At 41.4% G+C, this 13,577-nt stretch overlaps 1 protein-coding gene across 5 annotated transcripts in view; it reads left to right on the top strand.

The window, feature by feature from the left end:
- FAM110B (family with sequence similarity 110 member B) overlaps positions 1–7,956 on the top strand; it is a 225,148-nt gene extending 217,192 nt beyond the window's left edge. For all 5 annotated transcript variants that reach the window (XM_033934556.1, XM_033934557.1, XM_033934552.1 and 2 more), the window contains one exon: positions 5,406–7,956. In XM_033934556.1, the coding sequence (XP_033790447.1) occupies positions 5,735–6,847 (1,113 nt within the window). In that variant the 5' untranslated portion in view covers positions 5,406–5,734 and the 3' untranslated portion in view covers positions 6,848–7,956. The remainder of the gene's footprint in view (positions 1–5,405) is intronic.
- The last annotated feature ends 5,621 nt before the right edge of the window (positions 7,957–13,577 follow it).

Here is a 13,577-nt window from a genome sequence, read left to right as displayed (position 1 = left end):
GATCGTCTACAGAATCAAGTAGTTCTCATCTTCACATTCAAGTTCCCATGTTCTACTTGAACAAACAAGGAGGCACAGGGTCTCGCCCACTCTACGAGGAAGCAATACAAATGTGGTCCTGAGCAATTGCTCACAACATATTCCGCAAAGCAGTTTATCTAGCAGGAAAACAGAACATCTTAGCAGACAAGCTGAGCAGACTCCTTCAACCTTATGAGTGGTCTCTCAACATACCCCTCTTGCGGCAGATCTTAGATTGGAGGATCCTCAAACTAGACTTCTTTGCTCCCCACCCACCCCCAACAACAACAAACGTTCACTCTTAAGTTGTTTTAGTATAATTTTATGAAAGGAACTCCATTAAAAATAGGAAAGTAATGTTGTTAATGTTATAAGAGTTTAATTATGTTATAAGAGGTGAAAAAAAAGATTTCTATACTGACCCAAATGTCCACTATCCATCACACTCCCCAAAAGTCATGCCACTGAATCGAGTTCAAATATCTGGAGTCAGAACCTTTCTCTTCAACCGATGGAACAATTTTCTGTATGCATTCCCTCCAATACCTCTTCCGTATTTCCCCGAAAATAAGACAGTGTCTTATATTAATTTTAGGCCCAAAAAATGCACTAGGTCTTATTTTTGGGGTATGCACATGATATCTCTCCCTTCCTCTCTTCACCCCAATTCTTCCTCTTTCCTTTCTCTCTCCCACATGTGCAGCATCTTTCCTCCCCTCCCATCCCCCTGTGCAGCAGAAGTTTGCCCAGCTTCTATCCTTCCCTCCCATCCCTCGTGCAGCAGAACCCTTACCCAGCTTCTATTCATCCTTCCCTCCCTCTCTCCCATCCCTTGTGCAGCAGAACCCTTGAGCACCTTGTCCCCACTGCACAGCCTAACCCCTGCTAATCCTCCCCTCCCCGCCAACTATAAGCGAGCCCTACCTTGATTCAAAGTAGCATCGGGCCGGCAGCACTCTAAACAGGCTGCTTGGCCTTGTCCATCAGGGAATTCACTCTGCCATGGTACTGATCATCAGTAACACGGAAGAGTGAATTCCCCAATGGACAAGGCCAAGCAGTCTGTTTAGAGTGCTGCCGGTCCGACTCTGCTTTGGATCAAGGTAGGGCTCCCTCGCGGTCGGCAGGGAGGGATGGATGGAGGGTCAGCAGGGGTTCGGCTGAGCAGTGGGGGCTGTGGTGGAAGGTGAGAGCGGGTTGAACAGTTGCTGCTGGTGAACCCCGAGACTAAGGCTTATTTTTGGAGTAGGGCTTATATTAAGGCCTACCCCAAAAATGATGCTAGGGTTTATTTTTGGAGTAGGTCTTATTTTCAGGGAAACACTGTAGTTGGAAAGACTCTACTCAAACTTCACCAAACTCAAGCCACCATGATTCTCATCATTCCCCGGTGACTAGGTCAACCATGGTTCCCTCTCCTACAGCTCAGTATTCAAAAATCCACTTTAAGTATTTCCAACATAACAGACACAGAATGAAGGTTCTCTTATGCTTCCCAATCTATGTTCGTTAGCATTCCCACAGAGTAGACTTTTACTTTATTTGCACCAGTGTCAGCCATTATACAAGCTTCCAGAAAACCTTCTATACAACAATGCTATTGTTTCAAATGGACTCACTTCACTGTCTGGTATAATCTCCACTCACTCCAATTACTTTTCCCCTACTATCAGGTCTGGATTATCTCCTCCTTTTGATTTCTGGACTTAAAACTACTTCAGTATTTGTTCATCTCAGTGCTATCCATACCTTTCACTCACCACTAGGCAAGACACCATTATGTTTATTAAACAGTTGATACCCCGCTGATTGTAAAAAGTCATAGCAGTTTACAAATAACTAACTAAATTAAAAGAAAGGAACGTCGTCATAAAAAGTAAAAGCACAGAAAATTATACAGCAAAATCAACAAACACATAATCTAAAATAACACACAATCTAAAATAAATAAAATAACATGTTTGCAATTATAATTGCAGTCATCCAGCTATTATACAACCAAAATGACAATTCAGTCGATAGAAATATTAAAGGCTTTTTAAAACTAAAATGCTTTTAATAAAGATTTAAATCTTGGAATGAAAGTTCTAACTGAGTATTTAATGGAAGATTATTCCAATAAAATGGAGAACAAAAAAAGTAAGTACAAGTATATTCATAATGCGTTAGTCTAGGTGATGGTAAAGAGTTAAGTGAACGTAATGATCTAGATATATGATCTGTACTGTATATTCCTTAGTTTCCAGATTCATGAAAGGCTTCTACCATACCAAACATCCTCTCAAGCCTCCTGCCATTGCCTGGAACCTCAATGTTGTTCTCTCCATATTGATGAAGTCTCCCTTTGAACCTCTTTCAACTTGTTCATTCAAACATCTAACTTTGAAAGTAGTCTTCCTTGTAGCTCTTATGTTTGCACACCAGGTTAGTGAACTTTAAGCTCTTGTATTTGATCCGTCCTACACAAGATTCTATTATGACAAGGTGGTTCTTCGCACACATTTGAAGTTTCTCCCAAAAGTTGTCTCTGAATTTCATTTCAACCAGTCCATAATATAGAAACATAGAAATAGACGGCAGATAAGGGCCCACGGCCCATCTAGTCTGCCCACCTTAATGTCCCTCCCCTACCTTTGCCCTGTGAAGAGATCCCATGTGCCGATCCCATTTGGCCTTAAAATCAGGCACGCTGCTGGCCTCAATCACCTGTAGTGGAAGACTATTCCAGCGATCAACCACTCTTTCAGTGAAAAAGAATTTCCTGGTGTCACCTCGTAGTTTCCCGCCCCTGATTTTCAACGGATGCCCTCTTGTTGTCGTGGGACCCTTGAAAAAGAAGATATCTTCCTCCGCCTCGATACGGCCCGTAAGATACTTGAACGTCTCGATCATGTCCCCCCTCTCTCTGCGCTCCTCGAGCGAGTATAGCTGTAATTTGTCAAGCCGTTTTTCGTATGGTAGATCCTTGAGTCCCGAGACCATCCGGGTGGCCATTCTTTGCACCGACTCCAGTCTCAGCACATCCTTGCGATAATGCGGCCTCCAGAATTGCACACAGTATTCCAGGTGGGGCCTCACCATGGATCTATACAATGGCATAATGACTTCCGCCTTACGACTGACGAAACCCTTTCGTATGCAGCCCATGATTTGTCTTGCCTTGGATGAAGCCTGCTCCACTTGATTGGCAGACTTCATGTCCTCACTGACGATTACCCCCAAGTCTCGTTCTGCTACCGTTTTTGCTAGGATCTCGCCATTAAGGGTATAAGACTTGCATGGATTCTGGCTGCCCAGGTGCATAACTTTGCATTTTTTGGCATTGAAGTTGAGTTGCCATGTCCTAGACCATCGCTCCAGTAGGAGTAGGTCGTGCATCATGTTGTCGGGCATTGAATCTTCGTCTGTTGTGCATTTGCCTACTACATTACTCAGTTTGGCGTCATCGGCGAATAATGTTATTTTACCTCGAAGCCCTTCTGCCAAGTCTCTTATAAAGATGTTGAATAGGATTGAGCCCAAGACTGAGCCCTGTGGTACTCCACTAATCACCTCCGTCATTTCAGAGGGGGTGCCGTTCACCACCACCCTTTGGAGCCTACCTCCAAGCCAGCTCCCAACCCATTTCGTCAATGTGTTACCTAATCCTATAGAACTCATCTTGCTCAGTAACCTGCGGTGTGGTACGCTATCGAATGCTTTGCTAAAGTCCAGGTACACGATGTCCAGGGACTCCCCAATATCCAGCTTCCCCGTTACCCAGTCAAAGAAGCTGATCAGGTTGGATTGGCAGGATCTCCCCTTAGTAAATCCATGTTGTCGGGGATCCCGTAGATTCTCTTCATCCAGGATCTTATCTAATTGGTGTTTGATTAGAGTTTCCATTAGTTCTACTGTCTTCTTCCCAAGACTGCATTCTCACCCTGGTGAAGCAGTTCTTCACCCATTGAACTGTAAAAGTGCACCACCACTCAACTCTTTTTCAATGGATCCTAACAGACTTGGAATGCCTGTCGCCAAGAAAACCATCTCCACCTGGCTGGCGGACTGTATCTCCTTTGCATATGCTTGGGCTGGGCTGATGCTTGAAGACCGTGTCACTGCTCATGAAGTTTGAGCTATGGCGACTTGAATAGCCCATCTTCATTTCTCAGCCATCAAGGATATCTGTAAGACAGCCACTGGGTCCTCAATCCATACCTTCACTTCCCATTACTGTTTGGAGAATCATTATAGATGGGACGGTTGGTTTGGGCAGACAGTTCTTCATAATGTATTCTCTTAAACAGCAACTTCCTTCCAACCCTTTTGGTTTTGCTAGGCTCGTGGTAGTTACCAATAACCCTCTTCTTAGAAGCTTGATCCTGGCAGCTTGGAAGTCCCAAATGTGAGAATAACATGCCTGCTTGACCTCGGAGAAAGAAAAAGTTATTCACTTGAAGCAGGTGTTCTCTAAGAACAGCAGGCATATATTCTCACAATCCTCCCACTTCCCCTATTTGGCTTCTTAGCTATCTTACTGAACTATAGGTCTTGCAAGCCGACGTTGGCTGGGAAGGCACCAGCATGCGAGTGGTATGGGCAGTCCTAAAGATTTAAATTGACACTTTTGACTGTCCGTACCTAGTTCCATGGAATGACATCACCCAGATATGAATATATATGCCTGCTGTCCTCGGAGAACACCTGCTACAGGTAAGTAACTTAGTTATTATATGAGTTTGCCTGTATTTGCTTGTTCTCTAGATGATATGTGCAACAAAAAAACTGCATAGATATACCTAGTGTACTTACATTTGTGACTTCTGTTACCTTGACATAATTTTCTTTCTTTTTTTTAACCATCTTCCAATTTAGTAGGTAAGGTATGAAGAAAATCCAGAAGTTTTTGATTTCATAGTTATTGGCAAAATCTGCTTGTGAATAGAACTTCAACATTATTTTGGTTACCTTCATGCTCAAGCAATAATTCATGTATTTTTCTAATAAGTTTTCAAAACAGTAATTAAGAAAAGATACCAAGCTGTTCAGAAAATTTGGAAGTTCATATAGTATTGTTAAATTTATTTTGTGTCTTCTTTTTTCCATGGATTATGGAGAACTCTGATATCCAATTTGTTAACTGTTTAAATACATAGATTAAAAAAGGATACAGGGTATATAGTACGTGCATAGAAATATCTACTTCAATGTAAATTCAGACTGTGATGTACTTTTGACTGCTGTCTTTGGTGCATTGGAGTATGCATGTGTCAATGCCTATTTCTGCAAAACTGCAAGCACATGCTCTTCACCCAGTAACACAGAGTACAGTATTTCTGTGTTGCTATAGCTCTGATGTCACATGTTGATGCTAACCTCTGATTGGTTATTTTATGTTTCAGATCACTGCCTGTAGTTGAACACAAAGAAAACGACGAGACTCCCACATCTTTTAATAAGAAGAAAAGAATCAACGAAGCAGATTAACACAGGCTTGTGTCTGGTGGCTTTTTTGTTGTTGTTTTTAAGGGATTTTTGTGCAGAGGCTATCTTTAAAGAAAAAAGAAACACGGTGGTATTTAATGAGCTGTGAGATGAGGAGCTGCTGATAATACCCAGATTCCAAGCTTTATCTGCTATTCATTGTGCTTGATGTATATGTTTCTACACAGTGCGTTTAAGAGATTCAAGAAGAGAATCCAAAACGGCTGCGGGAGAAAGACCACCAAACATGCCTACAGAAACACTACAGACAGGTAGCATGGGGAAACCTGTCAATCCTGCAGTTACATTCACATCTGCTGTTCCTCTTCGCATCTTGAACAAAGGACCAGATTATTTCCGCAGGCAGGCAGAACCTAATCCCAAGAGGCTTAGTGCAGTGGAGAGACTAGAAGCTGATAAAGCAAAGTATGTCAAAAGCCAAGAAGTCATCAATGCCAAACAAGAGCCTGTAAAGCCTGCAGTACTTGCAAAACCACCAGTGTGCCCTGCAACTAAGAGAGCATTGGGAAGCCCTACCATGAAGATGTTTAATAACAATGTAAAGACTGAGAGCAATGTACAAAGAGAGAACTTGAAGCTAGAAATTCTGAAAAACATTATTAACAGTTCTGAAGGTTCCAGCTCAGGGTCAGGCCATAAACATGGTTCACGAAACTGGCCTCCACACAGATCTGACACTGCGGAACTTAACCGCCATTCTTTTGCTGAATCTTTAAAGGTTTACTCTACTCAAGGCCATGGTAGCCCTCAAGAAAGCAACTCAAGCATTAGCAGAAGACTGCTAGAAAATTCAAGTGAGCCCTTCTTGCATGTGTCTCACAGCTCATCAGACATTAGGAAAGTGACTAGTGGGAAATCATTAAAAGCAATACCATGTAGTGGTTCAGCTCCACCTCTGCCTCCAAAACCCAAACTGTCTACTATAACTGCTCTGAAATCTCCAGAAAATGATGTATTGGAACCTGGCTGTGGAGTCACTCGAAGGCCATCACTTCAGCGATCAAAATCAGACTTAAGCGACAGATACTTCCGTGTCGATGCAGATGTTGAACGATTCTTTAACTACTGTGGGCTGGATGCTGAAGAGCTTGAAAACTTAGGAATAGAAAATTTTGCAAGGGCTAACTCCGATATTGTATCCCTCAACTTTCGCAGTGCAAGCATGATTAGCTCAGATTGCGAACAGTCTCAGGATAGCAATAGTGACCTTAGGAATGACGACAGTGCCAACGATCGCGTACCATATGGCATCTCTGCAGTTGAAAGAAATGCCAGAATCATCAAATGGTTATATAGCATCAAGCAAGCTAGAGAGTCACAGAAAGTTTCCCATGTGTGAGAAGGACAACCCCAAAAATAAGTTAAGATACTATATCTTTGTCTGTGAATATTCAGTTGTGAAGGGTTGTGGTCTACTTGAAGTCCTGTAAACTTCTCAAATTCCTTTGTGTTGCTTGTTGTGCAGTGTTTTCAAGTTGCATGCCTGTCAACATGTGAACTGACCTGGCTTCCACTTGAACAATAACTGCCAAACCTAGCTCAGCTTATGCACAATCTGCCAAAAGTTTAAGACCAGAATCCAATTAGGGCTTCATGTACTAGTAAATTTGTTTACATGAAAAAAGGTGAGATAGTTTCTTTAAAGTTTAAATCCAGGTGGTTGTGTTTTTGTATCATGTTTTTTCTTGTCTGTTACAGATTGTGTTAACCTACTAGTGCTCTAGGATAAGAATGTTTTCAAATTTTAAAAAAGAATAGGAACTGAAAAAGAAATGGTAGACATGGAGGTTGAGTGCTTTTGAAAATAATTTATCTTTAAAGTGATTTACAAAATGTTTGTTTTGTAAGAAAGCTTAAAGAATTCCAAATCTTTGTTAGAAAAAATGACTTTTGGTTACTAGTAAATAATTTCTTTCCAAAATGTGCACATTTTTAGTGCGGAGTGTGGCCACTGCCACATAATTTTTTTTCTCTCTTTTGTGCATATGGGGAAATCTGTTGAAACGGATCTGTGGTCCAGAAACATTGGGTTTGTTTTTCTTTTTATGACCTGGAGCCTTATTTAATTGTGCAGCACTTATCAAACATGAAAGACAGAAATAAATGAAAAAAAGTATGTTGAGCTTTTTTGTTTTTAAGGTTCTTAGTCTTAAACTTTTGTCAGAAATGGTTAGATCCTCTAACTCAGGGGTCTCAAAGTCCATTCCTTGAGGGCCGCAATCCAGTCGGGTTTTCAGGATTTCCCCAATGAATATGCATGTGTGCATGCATGCACTGCTTTCAATGCATATTCATTGGGGAAATCTTGAAAACCCAACTGGATTGCGGCCCTCAAGGAGGGACTTTGAGATCCCTGCTCTAACTGGTACTGAATGCCTTTAATAGTCAAGCACATCGTGACTCGATCTCCATGCTACCCTTATGTAAGCATGCTGAGCATTTCATAAACAAAACTGGAAATACACAGCCATATCAGTATAAAAATGTTTTATTCTGAAGCAAGTACCCTGATTAGCTAAATTTTTATATCGGAGAAAATCGTGGTTGCATTGTCTTGCATATGTCAGCTCTTCTGCCTGTTTGAAGTTTGCTTCTGCCCTAGTGAAAGTGAAGAAACATGACAGTGTTGTTATTTCTCTCTCTTGGCAGATAATGCTGCACCTCAACCCCAGACACTTTTTGTTTTGTTTATTTTTGGGTTGTCACAAACTCTGTCTTCCCACTAGGTTCCGTAATAGTGGTTTGGTATAAGAGAGAAGAAAAAATACAGTAGCCAACTTCATTAAATGTTTTATTCATGCTTCAAAGTACATTCAAACACAACCTTTCCATCATCAATTGATAGGAAACTTTATTTTTGTTGTTGTTGTGTAAATGCTGTAAGGATTTGTACATACTTCAGTTGTTATGGAATCTTTAAGAAGAGTGTTATGCTAATAAATAGCTCTTGATGCAGAAATTGTGTTATCCATTTGTTTCTTCTAATATATTTTTAAAAGAAGAATGAAATAGAGAAAAAAAACCAGTGGAGATGGCCAAAGGTCAAGCTCACATTAAGAGCAGTGTGTGCTCAAAAGGCCTTTAAATGTCCTTTATTTAAAATAGTACAAACACAAATTCTGTGCTGGGCCTCGACATGGGCTGTGGTTTGGCACCACCACCTGCGCCAGGAGTCCATTTAAATCTTCGTCATCTACAATAAATGAATAAATCACTAAAGCAAAGTAGCGGGGGGGGAAAAACAGCAGTTGCACAAAAAAGAAAATATAGAATCATAAGTTGTGCAAGTGCAAAGTGTTGGAATTTGTGGATTTTCCAACACTTTGCACTTGCACAACTTGTGATTCTATATTTTCTCAAATGTACAACTGCTAGTTTGTTCTACAGTCACTTTGCTTTTGTAATTTATTTATTTATACCCCCTCCCCCCCTTTTTCAAAACCATAGCGCAGTTTATAGGGCCAGCCACGGCAGTCGCAGCTCTGATGCTCATAGGACTTTTATGAGCGTCGCAACTGTTACTGCCACGGCCGGCGCTAAAAACCGTGCTATGGTTTTGTAAAACGGGGGTTACTGTAGATGACAGAGATTTAAATGATCTTCTGATGCAGACAGTGGTGCCAAAACACAACCCTTGTTGAGTCCCAAACATAATTTGTGCTTATAATGTTTTTAATAAAGGGCATTTTAAAGATCTTTTGAGTACATGCTTTTTTAATGACTTATAGTCATCTCTACTGTTTTCCTTGTATTGTTGTGTGGAGACAGGTTGTTGTTCTCTATCCTAGATATAAAATATAAAAAATAAACATGTAAAACAAAGAGTGTAAAACAATATGATAACCATATTAAATAACCTAAATATTGTATGTCTGGCTACCTCACCCTTATTACTACGGCAGCAATCTGCTTGTGGAGCTGAAACACTTTCAATAGGATTTATTGGTTGCTTTCACACTTAAGATTTTTTCCAGGGGGGGAACTATTTACTGAATTGCATTAGATGTATTAATACTTTTAACATGTGCTAACTTTAACATTAACAGCTAATATAACACACTGTTAGCATATGCTAACTGCTAAATTAAACACCTAACACATGGTGCATGGTATGAAGACTGAACCTTGCAGTTGATGTAAATATGTATTAACTGCTAATATGGCAAAAGGACAGTGCAATTAACTACAGAAGAATTTCCGTACAGGTTATCAAGCCACCAGTGGCCAGTCTAGCTCATAAGAACCAAGGGAGCAAGGTTTAAATCCTACTTCACCTCTTTGTTTTTAAATTATGAGCCCTCCAGGGACAGGAAAAAAAACCCTAACTCTGCCTGAACTTAAGACACCTTAAGTCTGAAGGCTATTGAAGTGTATGTTCAGATAAAGTAGATATTTTTCTGTTCATGGAGGACTCGTAATTAAAAAAAAGAAATACACAGCTGAAATGGGATTTAAATCTGGAAACTGGTACAAGCACTTGAGCTAAGTGAAATAATATATGAACATTATTCCTGTACACAGTAGTGGGCTTAGTCCCTGGTTGAGATTGGCTTTTTTGGAAGTGGAGTTTTTTATGCCTATGATTAAAAGTGATAAGCACTTCACTTTCCATCCCAAGATTATCAAAATAACAGTTTCACTCCTCAGGATATACACAGGTAAACAGCAATTCAGTATACTTTGTTTCTTTAATATTGGAAACCTTCAAATTCATCAAGCTTCAGCGGTGTCAAATCAAAGCTCAAACCTCATTGCCATGAGATTCATACACCCACCTCGCCATCAGCCTTTCTTATTTTTATCTTATACTGTAATTTTAAATTCAAACTTTATGTGGATTCACCATCATCATCCTTAAACTTATAAATATATTTAAGAAGCTTTATAACAGCAAACTTACTTCAAGCATAGTGTCTGTCAGCTCGGGGGAGTATGTCCAATATATTTCGCCAAAACAAGAGTGGCTCTTTCAAGGACTTCCCCCAGGGCACCTGATTGTAAACACGAGAAAATCATTGCTGGAACTTTTATCGAAATTTGTTGACTGTTTTCTTTGACAAGAAGTGAAAGGGTTACATCTTATTTGAAGGACTCTACTCTTATGCTGAAGGTCTTTAAGGACTATAGTAGTCCATTTCAAGGGACCATCCTAGTCGCTCTCGATATGGTCTCCCTGTATACAAGAATCCCACAGGAGGGTGCTTTTGAAGTTATTGAACTTATTTGGAGTAATAGAACTGAGCTACAATGTATCTACTTTTTTTTTTTTTTTAACTTTAGCTGAATGGGTGATTGAGAATAATTATTTTTGTTACAAAGATCGATATCAACAAGTATGAAGTGTGGCGATGGGAGCGACTATAGCCCCCTCAGTGGCTACACTATGGGCCTGTTTTACAAAGCTGCACTAGCCGTGTGGCAACAGCCCCAAAGCCCTTTAAATCTCTATGGGCTTCGGGGCCGTTAACAAGCTGCAGCCGCTAGCGCAGCTTTGTAAAACAGGCCCTATATGTAGCAAAATTTGAGGAGCAGTTACTGTACCCTTCCCATTAAAAAAAAAAAAAATTAGATTATGGTGGATTCCTAGATATGTTTTTTTTTGTCTGGGTTTCTTGAGGATGAACTACACCAGTTTGAGAGGTGGCTTAATTCTTTGAAACCCTGCTTGCAATTTAAAATGTCATTTGATTATAATAACATTGAATTTATGGATAATTACCGTATTTTCACTCATATACCGCGCTCCCGTGTAAAACACGCACATGGGTATAGCGCGCGGGAAACTGTAATTTATGTAAAGACATTTTTATATACCGCGCACACCCGTATACCGTGCATGCCGCCCCGACTCTCTCTTCGCCGCCCCAACTCTCCTTTCGCCCGCCCCAACTCTCCTCTGGCCCGCCCCGACACTCCTCTCCCCCTTGAAGTCCTGTCCCCACCCTGAAAGCCTGATGCTCCCCCCCAACGTCCGATTCACCCCGCAGGACCGCTCGCACCCCCACCCCGAAGGACCGCTTGCACCCCCACAGCTTCCCCACCCCCCCCCAATCATGGAGAAGCTCCTACCGTTCTGCTACTTCCTCTTCCGGCGGTCCCACCCTTTCTCTGACATCAGAGCGGTCCTTCGGGGTGGGGGTGCGATCGGTCCTGCGGTGGGGTGGTGCGAGCGGTCCTGCGGGGTGAATTGGACGTCGGGGGGGGGGGGAACTATGTAAAAAAAACATAAAACGCGCTCACGCGTATAACGCGCAAGGTTATGCACGCCCCAAGAGCTATAACACCTGGCTTTAACAACAAAAATTCACGTTGACGTTTTTGTGTATCTCGTGACAGATCTGGATACATTTGTATTTTATACCCTAGAAAATTTTCTTCATATTACAGTGGTTTGTGCTTAATTTAACTTTGCTACTTTGGATTCATTGTCCATTTATCTGTGTGTTGCCACTTGTATAATTACTGTAAGGTGCCTTCGGAAAAGGCACCATGTATAAAACTAAAGTAATAATTATAAGTGAAAAGCCATGAAAATATATACATGGTACTGCTTAACCTTATCCCTCTGGTCCTAAGACAAGTGATTATGGTGACAAGGATGTAAACAAGGAAAGACTAAAGAGGTTAGGGCTCTACAGCTTGGAAAAGAGACGGCTGAGGGGAGATACAATTGAAGTCTACAAAATCCTGAGTGGTGTTGAATGGGTACAAGTGAATTGATTTTTTTACTCCTTCAAAAAGTTACACTCAATAGAAGGAAATATTTTTTCACACAGGCCTGGATTCTCTATAGGGTGCCAATATCAGCAGCCACCTGAAAAGCCGCTGCTGATTGCGTGTCAATCATGTGACAGCGCCCTACAGAGAATCACGCCTCCGCAAAATATTGGCACCAGAAATTTAGGCCTAGGTTTTTTGGGCCTACATTTCCAGCACTTACCTTTGTCATGAAATGTACCTACATAGGCGCTTTAAGCCACCTAATGCCACTTCCAGCATTAGCCATGCCCATAGAGGTGTTTGGCGACCTAAAGCGCCTACGTAGCTGTGACTCTGGCATATATTATTTAATCTCTCGTAGGCACTTTAACAGTGCTGCTTCTTGCCGTTTTAAACAGTTACTTATCTTAGGCACTGGTAGGGTGCCAAAATTTAGGCGTCATTTTTTAGAATTTTCCCCTCAGACAATAGTTAAACTCTGGAACTCATTGCTATAGGATGTGGTAACGGCCGTTAATGTAGATGAGTTTAAAAAAGGTTTGGACAAGTTCCTGGAGGAAAAGTCCATAGTCTGCTATTGAGACAGACATGGGGAAGCCACTGCTTGCCCTGGGATTTGGGTTCCTGCCAGGTACTTTTGGCCGCCATGAAGACAGGACAATGGGCTAAATTTATTTATTTATTTATTTAAAACATTTCTAATCTACCTTTATCCAAGGCAGCTTACAAATTTCCATACGTAATAAAATAGGCAAGGAAGACATACATTGATTAAAGGAGATTACAAAATTATAATATACTATCTGGAAGGTGTTACAAATGCACCCAATATGGCTATTGTTATATTCTGTACTAATGTGATTAAGGTCCAATGTATATGTGTTTGCTGTATGTCGTGGTCTTTGCATTTCCATAGAGTTTATGCTTATGTAATCCTTAATAGTTATTCATGGGTAAGAAGCAGTAAAAGAAGGAGAGCAGGTCTATGGTCTCGGCTGCCTAGTTTACGAAAGTACCGTATTTTTCGCTCTTTAAGACTCACTTTGGGTGGAAAAAAGGGTGCATCCTATGGAGCAAATACCCCAATCCCCCCCCCCCCTTTACCTTATTTAGGCCACCGCCACTGCTCGCCCCTCACCAACCGCCGCTGCTGCTGGTTGCTCACTGCAGCCGAAAGTAGAGGAAGGGAAAGGCCAGGCGGGTGCAGCGATTGCACGCCGCCGGCCCAGAAGCCTTACTTCCGACGTCAATTCTGATGTCAGCGAGAAGGTCTGGGTTAGCCTGGCCCGGACCTTCTCGCTGACATCAAATTGATGGGAGTAAGGCTTCTGGGCCGGCGGCGTGCAATC

The sequence above is a fragment of the Geotrypetes seraphini genome, chromosome 2, assembly GCF_902459505.1.
Source record: "Geotrypetes seraphini chromosome 2, aGeoSer1.1, whole genome shotgun sequence".
NCBI lineage: Eukaryota > Metazoa > Chordata > Amphibia > Gymnophiona > Dermophiidae > Geotrypetes > Geotrypetes seraphini.
Note: the sequence above shows the minus strand (reverse complement) of the source record. Positions and strands in the feature narration are given on the sequence as shown.